We start from the raw sequence: 16,646 nt of genomic DNA on the forward strand, positions 1-16,646 counted from the left end.
AGAGGAACATGGAGTAAAGGATACAGAGACAGTGGGAAGTCAGCAGGGTAGAGAGATCCCTGAAAAGCAACACCATGAAGAATGGTAGAAGGAACCAGGGCTGTTTGTCCTGGAGAAGAGAAGACTCAGAAGACCTCTGAAGGTCTATTACAGGGCATAGGGAGCAGAAGGGGTCTATAGATATTACTGTTAAGCATGCTTCAAATGCCCTCTAACTCCATCTGCACAGTAAAAGAGAATAGGGTGATATGGCAGTGGGTGTGAACTGATTGAACAGAGGTAGTTTTTGAGAGCCTCACCTGTCCTAGGAGTAAAGTGGGCATGAGTATGAAGGCATTACAGTAGGCGTTATCAAATCAATCACAAAAGGCATGAATTAGCCCTGGGACTGCCATGGTAATAGGCAAGGAAGGTTGACTATTTATTTCACTCTGTTTCAAAACCCACGAGGGTTGATTTAAGTCTAGATCTAATGCGTTGAGCTATTGGATTGGCCAAAATGTGCCTTCGGTTTTTAAGTAAAAATAAAAGACACATTTTTCATTTTCCCCAAGAACTATTGAACAATGTATTCACCCTTTTGTTCCACTACCACCTGCCATTTTTCAGACAACTTCGTAATTCTATCTTCCCAAATCTTTTTATCTTTTTGAGCAAAGAACTGTTCCAGGTGCCTCTTACAGTCTTCCAGGGAATTGAAATTTTATCCATTAAGAGAATTTTGTAAAGACAAAAACAAATGCAAATCCAAAGGTGTAATGTCTGGTGAATTTGGCAGATGAATCAGAACTTCCCAGCCAAGCTGTAACAGGTTTTGCCTGGTCATCAAAGAAACAAGAGGTCTTGCATTATCCTGATAGACGATTATGCATTTTCTGTTGACTAATTCTGGATGCTTTTTTGTCGAGCGCTGCTTTCAGTTGGTCTAACTAGGAGCAGTACTTGGAATTAATCGTTTGGCTTTCTGGAAGGAGCTCATAATAGAGGACTCCCTTTTAATCCCACCATATACACAACGTCACCTTCTTTGGATGAAGACCAGCCTTTGGTGTGGTTGGTGGTGTTTCATTTCACTTGCCCCACGATCTCTTTCATTCCACATTATTGTACAGTATCCACTTTTCATTGCCTGTCACAATTTGTTTTAAAAATGGAACATTTTCATTATGTTTAAGTAGAGAATCACAAGCAGAAATATGGTCAAGAAGGTTTTTTTCACTTAACTTATGTGGAACCCAAACATCAAAGCGATTATAACATAACCAAGCTGGTGCAAATGATTTTCAATGCTTGATTTGTATATTTTGAGTATGTCGGCTATCTCCCACGTGGTATAATGTTGATTATTCTCAATTAATGTCTCGATTTGATCGCTATTAACTTCAACTGGTCCACCTGACCATGGAGCTTCATCCAGCAAGAAATCACCAGCACAAAATTTCACAAACCATTTTCGACACGTTCAATCAGTCACAGCAACTTTTCCATACACTGCAAAAATCTTTGCGTGTTTCAGTTGCGTTTTTACCTTTCTTGGAATAATAAAGCATAATATGCCAAAAATGTTGCTTTTTTTCTTCCATCTTCAATATTAAAATGGCCACACAAAAATTCACCAATTTTGATGTCTTTTTTAAAATGTACACTGATATGACAGCTATCACATACATTCTAACAAAATTGTTTCAAATTATGTTAAAGACAACTAAGTGCTACTAGAGCCATCTTATGGATAAAATGAACGAACCTTTTGCCCAAACCAATAGAATTAGTGCCTTGATATGGGATACAAATTGACCCCATGACCTCCAGGGAAGATTCCAAAGATCGCAGGGAAATAAGGTGGATCAAAGAACCTCTGGATCACCTAGGGTTTGAAAAACCCTTTAGGGAAAGGCTCTTGCAAGTCTGGACTTCAGTGTCCCCATCTCTAAAATGCATATATCAGAAAAGATTTCCAGGGCCCCATTCAGCTCTTGACTCTCTAGAGATATCATGTACTGTTTTGCCTGGAAGCCTAAGACCTGACAGGGGACCTGATAAACGTCTTGAAAATAATTTTAATAAAACTAGGGAATGATGACCATGGTTGTTCTGTTCACAGCTGTATCTCTAGAGTTTAATATAGTACCTGGCATATAGTTGCTGCTCAATAGATATATGTTGAATAACTGCAAAATGACTAGCTCTTCTCATGCTAATGATGACAAAAGGTAAGTTAGCAGCAGAATTCTTAAATTGTTAGTTTTCTTTTCTTCTTTTATTCAGGATGTCTTTTTTTCAAATTAAACAAAACCATTAAAAAATAAGAGGATGACAGGAAGAAGACTATTTGCAACTTGGAAAACTGACAAGGGATTAATATCTGGAATATACAAGGAACTCCTATAAATCAGCAAGAAAAATATGAGAAACAATGGGAAAATGGGCAAAGGATGGGAACAGGGCCTTGAATGTCCAGGTGGTATAGATAGGTAGGGCCTAGAGCAGCCAGAAATCCCTGGGCTGGTCACTTCAGGCCAATGAGCTGCCTCATCCTTTTACTTTAGTATGCTATACAAATATTACTGTTTTATACAATGTATTATTTTCGATGTATACACCAAGATGTAAAGACCATTGGAAATCATCAGAATAGGCAATTAACAGAAAGAAAAAAAAACAGTAAGTTTGAAAACTCCAGGCTTAAACATATCAAATGCAAATGTCTTGAAGCTATAGTATGATAAACTCTATTAGACCTAGCAAGAATTTCTTGATGGTGAAGGGTATAAGACAGTAATACGAATGACTGAGGAAAGCTAGTTCCAGCTTTTCTGGACGCATTTGAGGACAGAATTTATTTCATAGATATCAGATGACTGAGATGATCTTCCTCAGAGAGGCAGATGAGGCAACTTTATAAGGCATATTTAACTTTGCTTGCCCTGTGTCTCAGTCTCCCTGATCATAATATTATTTCTAAGATTACAAGAGGTAATATCACCAATCATTGGTCCAGGTGACCTAGAATTAAGCCAGTACTCTTTTATCCCACTGTCTGGATTTAGAAAGAAGAATGTCATCTTTTCAGAGAACTCATTAAAAAATATATTTTCTTTTACTGGCTTCACTGAATAACTTTGATAAAAATAACTCTATTTCCTACTTCCTCATTTGTAAAATGAAGGTATTGTAACTTAAATGTTTGTGAGGCATTTTCTGTTCCCAGGAGTAATTAATAAATGAATGAATGAATAAATAAATAAATTAATAAATATTTTCTAATAGATAGTGGCTTTTTCCTATACTGAATGCAGTATTAAGTGATCTCCCTTAACCTACAGAAAGAGTAGATTATGCCTTGTTAACACATTCATGCCTGAGTAAAACATGCCTCCATGGGTATCAAGGAGGAAATGGCAAAACATGCAGAATCATGGATCACTACCACAGCGTTCTTTAGTGAAAGCATACCTAGATCTCACAGAATCAGAGAAAGTAAGAGTCAGACAACACTTAAAGAGCAACTCTACCAACCTGCTAATTTTAGAGTTGGGGAACAAGGTCCAGGATGGAAAAGATTCACCTGACATTCCTCAGTCAGTTTGTGACTAAGGTGGGACCTGAACCTGGAACTCCCAATTCTGGTTTTGATATTCTTCTTATAAATCATATTGTTCCTCATAGCTTTTGGTTTAGGTAACACAACCCTGAGCTAAAATACTGCCTTCTGGCCCATCAACACACAGCTTTCTTTACCCTTCTTTTGCTCTAGCTAAACGTTCCTTTGACATCTGTGGTTGAAGGATGGGACAAAGAGATACTTCCCATTCCCATTTAAACACTTAGCTTCAGCATCAAGAATAATAAAGAGATATGAAACTTGCAGAACACCAACAAAAGCTTTGCTTAGGTTGGCTGGATTAGGCAATTCCTCAAAACAGGGTCATAGCATTCTCTCTTTTGGAAGGATAAATACTTGCATTGCTGTTCTGAGCCCATGCCCTGTAGGAAGAGGCCAAGATGTTTGGTAGTTGGGAACAAAATCCTTCTAAGACTAAGACTCCCACTGGGTCAGTGCCTGAGAACTCTGGGAAAGTAATTTTGCCTATTAGAGACTCAGACTGTTGATCTAGAAAATAGGAATAACAATAACAACCTATTTCCTGTCTGAAAATCAAATGGCATAAGATGTGAATGTACTTTGCCAAAATAGTACATGCATGTGAGTACTTATATTTAATTCCAACTTCCAAAAGTAGTTATTGAGCATCTACCATCTGCCAAGCACTGTGCTAGATGTTGAGGATGTATCAGTAAATCAATAAAAAAAAACCCTTTCCCTCATGGAATTTACTTTCTAGTAGGGGAGAAAGGCAATAAACAAAACATAAAAGCAAAATATATAATAAGTCAGAAAGCAGTAAGTGCAATGGAGAAAAATAAAACAAGATAGTACATGGTTACAATTTTAGATAGAATAGTCAGGGAAGGTCTCAAGGCGATGATATTTGAGTGAAGCCTTGAAGGAGGTGAGAAATGGAGCCACATAGACATTTGAGGGAATAGTGATTTAGGCAGAAGGGAAAGCCAGTGGAAAGGCTATGAGGGGGGAGTGTGTCAGGCCTTTTTAAGGAACAGCAATTAGGCCATGTGGCTAAAGTAGTGAGAGCATGTGGGAAAAGAGCAAGAGATGAAGTCACAGAGGTAAGGAAGGGTTGATCACACAGGGCTTTGTAAGTAATAATGGGAATTTTGGCTTTTACTCAGGAAGGAAAGGTGAGCCATCGGAAAGTTTTAAGCAGAGGAGTGATATGAAGGACTTAGGTATTGATACCATCCCTTGGCTGCTGGGTAAAGACCAGACTGTACTAACTTGTATTATAGACCTTATGACATTATAAGATAGCTATCATTTAAAAAAGTTTTTTATTGAGGTATAGTTGATTTACAATGTTGTGTTAGTTTCAGGTGTACAGCAAAGTGAATCTGTTATACATATACATATATCCACTCTTTTTCAGCTTCTTTTCCCATATAGGCCATTACAGAATATTGAGTAGAGTTCCCTGTGCTATACAGTAGGTCCTTATTAGTTATCTATTCTATTAGTAGTGTGTATGTGTCAATGCCAATCTTCCAATTTATCCATCCCCTGCCTTACCCTGCAGTAACCATAAATGTATTTTGTACACCTGTAACTCTATTTCTGTTTTATAGATAAGTTCATTTGTAGCCTTTTTTAAGATTCTACATACAAGTGATATCATATGTTGTTTCTCTTTCTCTGTCTGACTTACTTCACTCAGTATGACAATCTCTAGGTCCATCCATGTTGCTGTGAATGGCATTATTTCTTTTCTATGGCTGAGTAATATTCCATTTATATATGTACCACATCTTCTTTATCCATTCCTCTGTTGATGGACATTTAGGTTGCTTCCATGTCCTGCTATTATAAATAGTGTAAGATAGCTACCATTTTACAGCAGTGCTCCTCAAACTTTAATATGTATTGTAAGTCAAATGTGAACCTTGTTAAAATGTAGATTTGAATTCAGGTCTGGAGTGGAATTAAAGATTCTGCATTTCTAACCAGCTCCCAGGTGATTCAGATGCTATTGGTCTAAGGCAGAACAGTTTGAGTGTAGGAGCTATGTCCAAGGCCTAGCATGGAGCAGAACTCCACTAAATGTTTGTGGAATGAATGACATATCAGCGGTTTGATGCCCAATGCCACGTAACATATTCGAGAGGGTAATTAAAAAATATATCAACCATTTGTATGGAGGTAGGAGGAACAGAAAAAGATAAAAGAGAGACAATGATGGATAGGTGAATAGATGAAAAGGGAAGGAAGAAAAGGAAAACTACCTTTTCCCAAATACTTACAATATTAGATTTACTTCATTTCCTCAATAAAGTTAAGAGGTTGGTAAAATGAAGCCTACTGGACAAGTCATAAAATCAAAGGTTAGAGGAGTTAAGAGGCACCTTCAAGGCCACAGGGTTAATTAGTGACTAAGTTAAGATGTGAAAGCCAGCACTCCATGTCCACAGAGCCCTTGTTCTTTCTACCCTACCTTACTGCCTTGGGGAAGGGGGAGGAGATAACCTTTAACCTGTCTGGAAGGGGTGAAAAAATGAATTTAGGTGAAGAAAGTTAAGGCCCAAAGTCCATGGTCTTGATCTTTTCAGAGCTGCACTGTCCGATGTGGTTGCTATTAGTCACGTGTGGCTATTTAAATTAAAATGAAATAAAATTTAAAATTCCATTTCTCAGTCATACTAGCCACATCTCAAGTGCTCAACAGCCACAGATATCTGATCAGTGGCTACTGTAATGGAGACTGCAGATACAGAACATTTTCATCACTGCAGGAAGCACTGCTTCCTATTAGGCAGCACTGCTCTAAAGAAACAAGAACTTTGAAAAATGTCAGAGCTATACCATTGATTACAGAGTGGGTCCTGGACCTAATCAGTAGGTCTGGAGGACAGAAAGTAGGACCTGATCTCTTATCTGGAATAAAGGGGATGAAAATATTCAAGGTAGAGTTTTTCACTGGGTCAAGCATAACGCTATAGTGTGTGTGTGAGAGAGAGAGGGAGGGGGGGAGAGAAATCCTTCTAAAAACATTATTTTCTCTATCTCTCATTGGTTTTCTCATACCGTTTAGTAAAAGGTCCTTTGAAAATGCCAACTTGTCTCTGCTGGACTCAAGGCAGTGTGAGAAAAAAAAGGTTCTCATCCTCACTCAGGTCAGAAAGATGGAAGGGATGGAGTTAGACAATGTGGAGCCACAGTCCCTGGAGGGCAGAGTGGCATAGTGGAAGACAAGTATTACCAGGGATACTTGCAAAACATAGAGATTTCGTGTTTTATCCCAGGCTGAGAATTCACAACTTTGCGTGGGGGGTGGGGTCAAAGAGGGCTGGAATCTGCATGCTTAACAAGCTAGCCCAGGGACTTTGGTGCACACTCAAGTTTGTAAACCACTGGCTTGGCAGGAAATGTGTTTTGCTGTAATGAAGTCAGGCCCTTACATGGGGTGGCAACAACTGGATCAGAAAACAAGAGGATAGGGATAGAGTTTCCGGCAGAGGGGACAGAGGGAGGCAGAGAGAGAGGGTGGGGAGAGGGAATATGAATATGAAAGTTAGACAGACAGGTAGATAGCAAAAAGGGGAGAAATAAACAGAGAGACTGAGAAACCCCAAGGGAGGAGTCTCACCCACAGAACAGAATCTACGAGGTTAGTCAAGCTGTGTTTCCTAATATCTTGGGATTTTCACAGGTACGGCCCAGGAAGCTTGTCATTTCTTCATGGAAGTGCCCTCTACCCCACCCTGAGTGCCCTCACATGCACCATCATAGCTGGGCCTACCTCACAAATGTCCTTTAGGTGCTTGATGTAATGACGCTCGGTGCTCATGATCTCATTGATTACGTTGGCTCGCATCTGGTCCCGGTTTTGGAGTGGCCGGCCCAGACAAAGGCAGTCTGAGTTGGGGTCCAGGTGCCCATTCTGAACGTCACTGGGCCCTTCCTCCACCCCATCCTCCTGGTTCACCCAGAGCTGTAGAGGCAGGCAGAAGAAGAATAACAGGTCAGCTTCCTTCTTTGAGAAGTTTTCAGACAAGAAGAAAAAGGACAAACTAAATTATTCAGGTATTCAGAGAACCTTCAATCAGAGCCCTATTAAACTGAATGCCTGGCCTGGCTCTAGGGTGACTTGCTGGTCCTAGGCATGAGTCTATTCCTCTCTAGGCCTATGGTGACCTATCCATAAAATGGAGGGTGGAGAAGAGTAGGACTAAACCATCTATAAGTGTCTTCCTGGCTAGGAAGGTTTCAGAGGAGAAAAGAGTTATGGCAAGCAGAACTCATTCATGCTGGAGCATATCTAGGCAACACAGCTGTGTCAAAAAATATGTATTAAATTACACATCTTGGGAGGAGAGGTGTCCAAGATAGTGACATAGGAATACCCTTAGCTCACCTCCTACCATAGACACACCAAATCTACACCTATATAGAGAGCAATTCTTGAGGGCTGATTGAACAGCCATTGCACATAAAATGACCAGATAGAAATGAGAGGTAAAGGTGGAGACATGGTATATGTGGGAACCACACCTCTGTAGTAGCAATTTGCAGTAGGGATAGGTATTGCTGGGGGGCATAGGCACAGACTCACCTACCTTGGGAAACAGCAAAAACATAAAACCCAGCAGGTTAAAGAGCAGACTCACAGTCTTAGAAAACAAACTTATGGTTACTGGGGGGAAGCGTTGGGGAGAGGGATAGATTGGGAGTTTGGGATTGACATGTACACAATGCTGTATTTAAAATAGATAACCAACAAGGACCTACTGTATAGCACAGGGAACTCTGCTCAATATTCTGTAATAACTTAAATGGGAAAAGAATTTGGAAAAGAATAGATACATGTTTATGTATAACTCAATCACTTTGCTATATACCTGAAACTAATGCAACACTGTTAATCAAATATACTCCAACATAAAATAAAAATTAAAAAAATAAAAATAAAATAAAGAGCACCTAGACTGTATAGTAATGAAAATTCATTTACTAACACTAGAACTTCTGCCAAATGGGCAAATAACTGTTGGAACCCCCAGAGGCAGTGCAACTAAGGAACACAAACAGAAATCTTTCTGTGCAGCTGCACAAGCCACAGATTAAATCCCCGAGATCAGCTTGGTAAATCCTGTGTCTGTGGAATACCTGAATGGACGAGTGGTCCCACAACAGAGACTGGTCTAGGCTTCCTAGGAGTGGACTATGGGGGGTAAGTAAACGTGGGAGTCGGGCCAGGTCAGAGTGTGAGCTGGCCCCACAGTGCCCACAGCAGGTCCAGAGACCCACCTATAGGTATTGGAGGGCTTCCAGGGGAGGTGGAGATTGGCTCTGGCTCACTGTGGGAGCAAGGACGCTAACAGAGGAGGCCCCAGGAAAATATGATTATTACTATTATTCATTTTTGTTTGTTTCATTTTATTCAGTTGTTGGTGGTGTTGCATTTATTATTTTTTCTTTTATTTTTAATTAAAAAGTTTTAAAGATATATGTTAATTTTTCTATTTTTAATTTACTTTTTTGTTGTGTTAGAGTTTTTTTCTTGTGTTCTTTGTTTTTTATTTATTTTTTTTGGATTGTTTTATGTGTATATTTTATGTTTTTTTGCATTATTTGTTTGCTCTATATTTTTATTTTTAATTTTTTGTTTATGTTAGTCTAGTCCTAACTGTTCTCATTTTTAAATTCTTTTGTTTCTTTGTTCTATTGGTATTTTTATTTATTTTTTTCTTTATTTGTGTGTGTGTGTGTTGTATTGTTGTTGCTCTGCTGTAGGTTCGAGGTAGTTTTTGCTATTATTTTTAACATCTTTATTGGAGTATAATTGCCTTACAATGTTGTATTAGTTTCTACTGTATAACAAAGGGAATCAGCTATATGCATACATATATCCCCATATCCCCTCCCTCTTGCGTCTCCCTCTGTCACTCCCTATCCCACCACTGTAGGCGGTCACAAATCACAGAGCAGATCTCCCTGTGCTATGCGGTGGCTTCCCAATAACTATCAATTTTACATTTGGTAGCATATATATGTCAATGCTACCCTCTCACTTTGTCCCAGCTTACCTTTCCCACTCCCTGTGTCCTCAAGTCCTGTGTCTGCATCTTTATTCCTGTCCTGCCCCTAGGTTCATCAGAATTGTTTTTTTTAAATCCATATATACGTGTTAGCATACGGTACTTGTTTTTCTCTTTCTGACTTACTTCACTCTGTATGACAGACTCTAGGTCCACCCACCTCACTGCAAATAACTCAATTTCATTTCCTTTTATGGCTGAGTAATATTCTATTGTATATATGTGCCACATCTTCTTTATCCATTCACCTGTTGATGGACATTTAGGTTGCTTCCATGTCCTGGCTATTGTAAATAGAGCTGCAATGAACATTGTGGTACATGACTCTTTTTGAATTATGGTATTCTCACAGTGTATGCCCAGTAGTGGGATTGCTGGGTCATATGGTAGTTCTATTTTTAGTTTTTTAAGGAACCTCCATACTGTTCTCCATAGTCATGTATCAATTTACATTCCCACCAACAGTGCAAGAGGCTTCTCTTTTCTCCACACCCTCTCCAGCATTTATTGTTTGTGGATTTTTTGATGATGGCCATTCTGATTGGTGTGAGGTGATACCTCATTGTAGTTTTGATTTGTATTTCTCTAATGATTAGTGATGTTGAGCATTCTTTCATATGTTTGTTGGTAATCTGTATATCTTCTTTGGAGAAACGTCTATTAAGGTCTTCTGCCCATTTTTGGATGGGGTTGTTTTATTGATATTGAGTGGGATGAGCTGCTTGTATATTTCAGAGATTAACCCTTTGTCAGTTGTTTGGTTTGCAACAATTTTCTCCCATTCTAAGGGTTGTCTTTTTGTCTTGTTCATGGTTTCCTCTGCTGTGCAAAAGCTTTTAAGTTTCATTAGGTCCAATTTGTTTATTTTTGTTTCAATTTCCATTTCTCTAGGAGGTGGGGTGGGTCAAAGAGTCTCTTGCTGTGATTTATGTCATAGAGTGTTCTGCCTATGTTTTCCTCTAAGAGTTTGAGAGTGTCTGGCATTACATTTAGGTCTTTAATCCATTTTGAGTTTATTTTTGTGTATGGTGTTAGGAAGTGTTCTAATTTCATTCTTTTACATGTAGTTCTCGAGTTTTCCCAGGGCCACTTAAGGAAGAGGCTGTCTTTTTAACATTGTATATTCTTGCCTCCTTTATCAAAGATAAGGTGACCATATGTGTGTGGGTTTATCTCTGGGCTTTCTATACTGTTCCATTTAACTATATTTCTATTTTTTGTGCCAGTACCATACTGTCTTGATTACCATAGCTTTGTAGGATAGTCTGAAGTCAGGGAGCCTGATTCCTCCAGCTCCATTTTTCTTTCTCAAGATTGCTTTGGCTATTCAGGGTCTTTTTGTTTCCATACAAGTTGCAAAATTTTCCATCCTAGTTCTGTGAAAAATGTTATTCGTATTTTGATAGGGATTGCATTGAATCTGTAGATTGCTTTAGGTAGTACAGTCATTTTCACAATGTTGATTCTTCCAGTGCAAGAATATGGTATATCTCTCCATCTGTTTGTATTATCTTTAATTTCTTTCATCAGTTTTTTACAGTTTCTTTGTATAGGTCATTTGTCTCCTTAGGTAGGTTTATTCCTAGGTATTTTATTCTTTTTGTTGCAGTGGTAAATTGGAGTGTTTTCTTAATTTCTCTTTCAGATTTTTTGTCATTACTGTATAGGAATGCAAGAGACTTCTGTGCATTAATTTCATATTCTTCTACTATACCAAATTCATTGATTAGTTCTAGTAGTTTTCTGGTAGCATCCTTAATATTCTCTAGGTATAGTATCATGTCATCTGCAAACAGTGACGGTTTTACTTCTTTTACGATTTGGAATCCTTTTATTCCTTTTTCTTCTCTGATGGCGGTGCCTAAAACTTCATAAACTATGGTGAATAATAGTGGTGAGAGTGGGCAACCTTGTCTTGTTCCTGATCTCAGGGGAAATTGTTTCAGTTTTTCACCATTGAGAAAGCTGTTTGCTGTGTGTTTGTCATATATAGCCTTTATTATGTTGAGGAGGTTCCCTCTATGCCCACATTCTGGAGAGTTTTTTATCATAAGTGGGTGTTGAATATTGTCGAAAGCTATTTCTACATTTATTGAGATTATCACATGGATTTATCTTTCAATGTGTTAATATGCTGAATCACAATGATTGATTTGCTTATATTGAAGAATCCTTGCATTCCTGGTATAAATGTCACTTGATCCTGCTGTGTGATCCTTCTAATGTGCTGTTGGATTCTGTTTGCTAGTATTGTGTTGAGGATTTCTGAATCTATGTTCATCAGTGATATTGGCCTATAGTTTTCTTTTTTTGTGACATCTTTGTCTGGTTTTGGTATCAGGGTGATGGTGGCCTCATAGAATGAATTTGGGAGGGTTCCTCCCTCTGCTATATTTTACAAGAGTTTGAGAAGGATACGTGTTAGCTCTTCTCTAAATATTCGATAGAATTCACCTGTGAAGCCATCTGGCCTTGGGCTTTTGTTTGTTGGAAGATTTTTGCTCACAGTTTCGATTTCAGCGCTTGTGATCGGTGTGTTCATATTTTCTATTTTTCCTGGTTCAGTCTCGGAAGGTATTACTTTTCTAAGAATTTTTCCATTTCTGCCAGGTTTTTCATTTTATTGGCATATAGTTGCTTGTAGTAATCTCGTGATCCTTTATATTTCTGCAGTGTCAGTTGTTCCTTCATTTTCATTTCTAATTCTGTTGATTTGAGTCTTCTTTTCTGTGTGTGATGAGTCTGGCTATACGTTTATGAATTCTTTTTTTCCCAAAGAATCAGCTTTATGTTTACTGATTTTTGCTATTTTTCCCTTCATTTCTTTTCATTTCTGATCTGATCTTTATGATTTCTTTCCTTCTGCAAACTTTGTTTTTTTTAATTTTTGTTCTTCTTTCTGTAATTGCTTTAGGTGTAAGGTTAGGCTGTTTATTTGAGATTTTTCTTGTTTCTTGAGCTGAGATTTTATTGCTATAATCTTCCCTATAGAACTCTTTTGCTACATCCTGCAGGTTTTGGGTCATCGTGCTTCACTGTTATTTGTTTCTGGGTATTTGTTGATTTCCTCTTTGATTTCTTCAGTGATCTCTTGGTTATTTAGTAGTGTATTTTTAGCCTCCATGTGTTTGTAATTTTTACAGTTTTTTTCTTGCAGTTAATATCTAGTCTCATAGTGTCGTGGGCTGTAAGCATACTTGATACAAATTCAAATTTTCTTAAATTAACCAAGGCTTGATTTGTGATCCAAGATATGATCTATTCTGGACAATATTCCATGACCACTTGACAAAAAAGTGTATTCTGTAATTTTTGTATGGAATGTCTTATAAATATCAATTAAGTCCATCTGGTCTAATGTGTCATTTAAAGCTTGTGTTTCCTTATTTATTTTCATTTTGGATGATCTGTCCACTGTTGAAAGTGGGGTTAAAGTGCCCCACTATTTTTGTGTTACTGTTGATTTCCCCTTTTTGACTGTTAGCATTTGCCTATGTATTGAAGTACTCCTATGTTGAGTGCATAAATATTTACAATGGTTATAACTTCTTCTTGGATTGATCCCTTGATCATTATGTAGTGTCCTTCTTTGTCTATTTAATAGTCTTTATTTTAAAGTCTATTTTGTCTGATATGAGAATTGCTACTCCAGCTTTCTTTTGATTTCCATTTGCATGGAATATCTTTTTCTATCCCCTCGCCGAGTGGTATTACATGGGGCCAGGAGATTAGTGGTGGTCCAATGACCTGGACTCGGCTCCCCACCTCGCAGGTTCAGGCCCAACACCCAGCTGGAGCACCAAGACCCTGCCAGCCACATGGCTCAGAAGAAAAGGAAGAAAAACAAACAAACAGATATAACCCCAAACTACATAGTAATAGCAATACTAAACAGACAAAATCACACAAAGAAACATACACACATGGAATAGCTTCAAGATGGTGGAAGACTAAGACGTGGAAATCACCTTCCTCCCCACAAATACATCAGAAATAAATCTCCATGTGGAATAACTCCTACGGAACACCTACTGAACACTGGCAGAAGTCCTCAGACTTTTCAAAATGCAAGAAACTCCTCACATACCTGGGTAGGGGAAAAGAAAAATGAAAAAAAACAGAGACAAAATAATATGGACAGGACCAGCACCTCTGGGAAGGAGGTTGAAGGAGGAAAAGTTTCCACACACTAGGAAGCTCCTTCACTGACTGAGAATGGGGCTGGGTGGGAGGAGGGGAACTTTGGAGCCAGGGAGGAGAGCTCAGCAACAGGGGTGAAGAGGACAAATTGGAGAGATTCCTGCGCAAATGATCCCTGGTGACCTGCACTCACAAGCCTAAGAGGCTTTTCTGCTCACCCGCCAGGGTAGGTGGGGGCTGGGAGCTGAGGCTCAGGCTTTGGAGGTAGGACCCCAGGGAGAGGACTGGGGTTGGCTGCATGAATACAGCTGGAAGGGGGCTGGTGCTCCACAGTAGGCCAGGAGGGAGTCCGGGGAAAAGTATGGAACTGCCAAAGAGGCAAGGGATCATTGTTTTGCCAGGCGCAAGGAGAGAGGATTCAGAGCACCACCTAAACCAGCTACAGAGTCAGGCACATGCCATGGCTATCAGTGTGGACACCAGAGATTGGCATGAAATGATAAGGCTGCTGCTGCAGCCACCAAGAAGCCTGTGTGCAAGCACTGGTCACTATCCATAGTTCCCCTTCCAGGAGCCTGTGCAGCCCACCACTGCCAGAGTCCCGTGATCCAGAGATGATTTCCCCAGAAAAGCACAGAGTGTGAATTGTCATGCTAGCCTCTGATGCCACAGACTTACACCCAATTTCGTACCCCTCCCTCCCATGGCCTGAGTGAGCCAGACCCCCTAATCAGCTACTATTTTAACCCCGTCCTATCTGTGTGGGGAACAGATGCCTCAGGCGACCTGCATGCAGAGGCAGGACCAAATCCAAAGCTGAACCCCAGGAGCTGTGCTAACAAAGAAGAAAAAGGGAAACCTACCCCAGTAGCCTTTGGAGCAGTGGATTAAAACTCCACAATCACCTTGATGTACCCTGCATCTGTGAAATAACTGAACAGATGATGAATCATCCCAAAATTGAGGCGGTGGACATTGGAAGCAACTGTAGACCTGGAGTTTGCTTTCTCCATCTAATTTGTTTCTGGCTTTATGTTTATTTTAGTTTAGTATTTAGAGTTTATTATCATTGATAGACTGGTTTATTGATCTGGTTGCTCTCTTCCTTTTTTTAAAATATATATATATTTTTTCTTTTTTCTATTTTTGGGAGTGTGTAGGTGCATGCTTCTTCATGTGATTTTGTCTGTATAGCTTTGCTTTTACAATTTGTCCTAGTTTCTGTCTGAAGTGTGTTTTCTTTCTTTTTTTTTTTTTTTTTTTTTTTTTTTTGCTGTACGTGGGCCTCTCACTGCTGTGGCCTCTCCCATTGCAGAGCACAGGCCCCGGACGCACAGGCTCACCGGCCATGGCTCACAGGCCCAGCTGCTCCGCGGCATGTGGGATCCTCCTGGACCGGGGCACAAACCCACTTCCCCTGCATCGGCAGGTGGACTCTCAACCACTGCGCCACCAGGGAAGCCCCTTTCTTTTTTTTAAAAAAATATTTTAGCACTTGTTATCATTGGTGGATTTGTTTTATCGTTTGGTTGTTTTCTTCTTTCTTTTTTTAATATTTTTTATTTTAATAATTTTATTTTACTTCTTTCTTTCTTTCTTTTCTTTTCTTTCTTTCCTTTTATCTCACTTTACTTCTGAGCCATGTGGCTGACAGGGTATTGGTGGTCTGGCCGGGTATCAGGCCTGTGCCTCTGAGGTGGGACAGCCGAGTTCAGGACATTGGTCCACGAGAGACCTCCCATCACCACATAATATCAAACAGCGAAAGCTCTCCCAGAGATATCCACCTCAACGCTAAGACCCCACTCCACTCAATAACCAGCAAGCTACAGGGTTGGACACCCTATGCCAAACAACTAGGAAGCAGGAACACAACCCCACCCATTAGCAGAGAAGCTACCTAAAATCATAATAAGATCAGAGACACGAACACACAAAACCGGATGTGGTCCTACCCACGAGAAAGACAAGATCCAGCCTCATCCACCAGAACACAGGCACCAGGCCCCTCCAATAGGAAGCCTACATAACACACTGAAGCAACATTAGCCACTGGGGGCAGACACCAAAAACAACAATGATTATGAACCTGAAGCCTGAAAAAAGGAGACCACAAACACAGTAAGTTAAGGAAAATAGAAGCCAGAGGAACACACAGCAGATGAAGAACCAAGGTAAAATCCCACCAGACCAAACAAATGAAGGGAAAGTAGTCAGTCTACCTGAAAAGAATTCATGGTAATCATAGTAAAAATGGTTCAAAATCTTGGAAATAGAATGGTGAAAATATAAGAAATGTTTAACGAGAATCTAGAAAAAATAAGGACCAAACAAACAAGGATGAACAACACAATAAAAGAAATTAAAAATCCACTAGAAGGAATCAATAGCAGAATAACTGTGGCAGAAGAATGGATAAGTGACATTGAAGATAAAATAGTAGAAATATATACTGCAGAACAGAATAAAGAAAAAAGCATTGAGGACAGTCTCAGTGACCCCTGGGACAACACGAAATGCACCAACTAGCGAATTATAGGGGTGCCAGAGGAAAAGAAGGGGACTAAGAACATATTGGAAGAGATTATAGTTGAAAACTTCCCTAATATGGGAAGGAAATAATTAATCATGTCCAGGAAGCACAAAGAGTCCCATACAGGATAAATTCAAGAAGAAACACACCAAGACACATAATACTCAAAGTATCAAAAATTAAATACGAAGAAAAACTATGAAAAGCAGCAAGGGAAAAACAATAATAACATACAACGGAATCCCCATAAGGTTAACAGCTGATCTTTCAGCAAAAGCTCTGCAAGCCAGAAGGGAGTGGCAGG

The 16,646-nt window shown here is 39.4% G+C and overlaps 1 protein-coding gene across 5 annotated transcripts in view; it reads right to left on the reverse strand.

The window, feature by feature from the left end:
• ARHGEF9 (Cdc42 guanine nucleotide exchange factor 9) overlaps positions 1-16,646 on the reverse strand; it is a 204,772-nt gene that overhangs the window by 98,546 nt on the left and 89,580 nt on the right. For all 5 annotated transcript variants that reach the window (XM_073799672.1, XM_033849558.2, XM_073799669.1 and 2 more), the window contains exon 3: positions 7,371-7,562. In XM_073799672.1, coding sequence (XP_073655773.1) covers positions 7,371-7,562 — 192 coding nt within the window. The remainder of the gene's footprint in view (positions 1-7,370; positions 7,563-16,646) is intronic.

This window comes from Tursiops truncatus, chromosome X (assembly GCF_011762595.2).
Source record: "Tursiops truncatus isolate mTurTru1 chromosome X, mTurTru1.mat.Y, whole genome shotgun sequence".
Lineage (NCBI taxonomy): Eukaryota > Metazoa > Chordata > Mammalia > Artiodactyla > Delphinidae > Tursiops > Tursiops truncatus.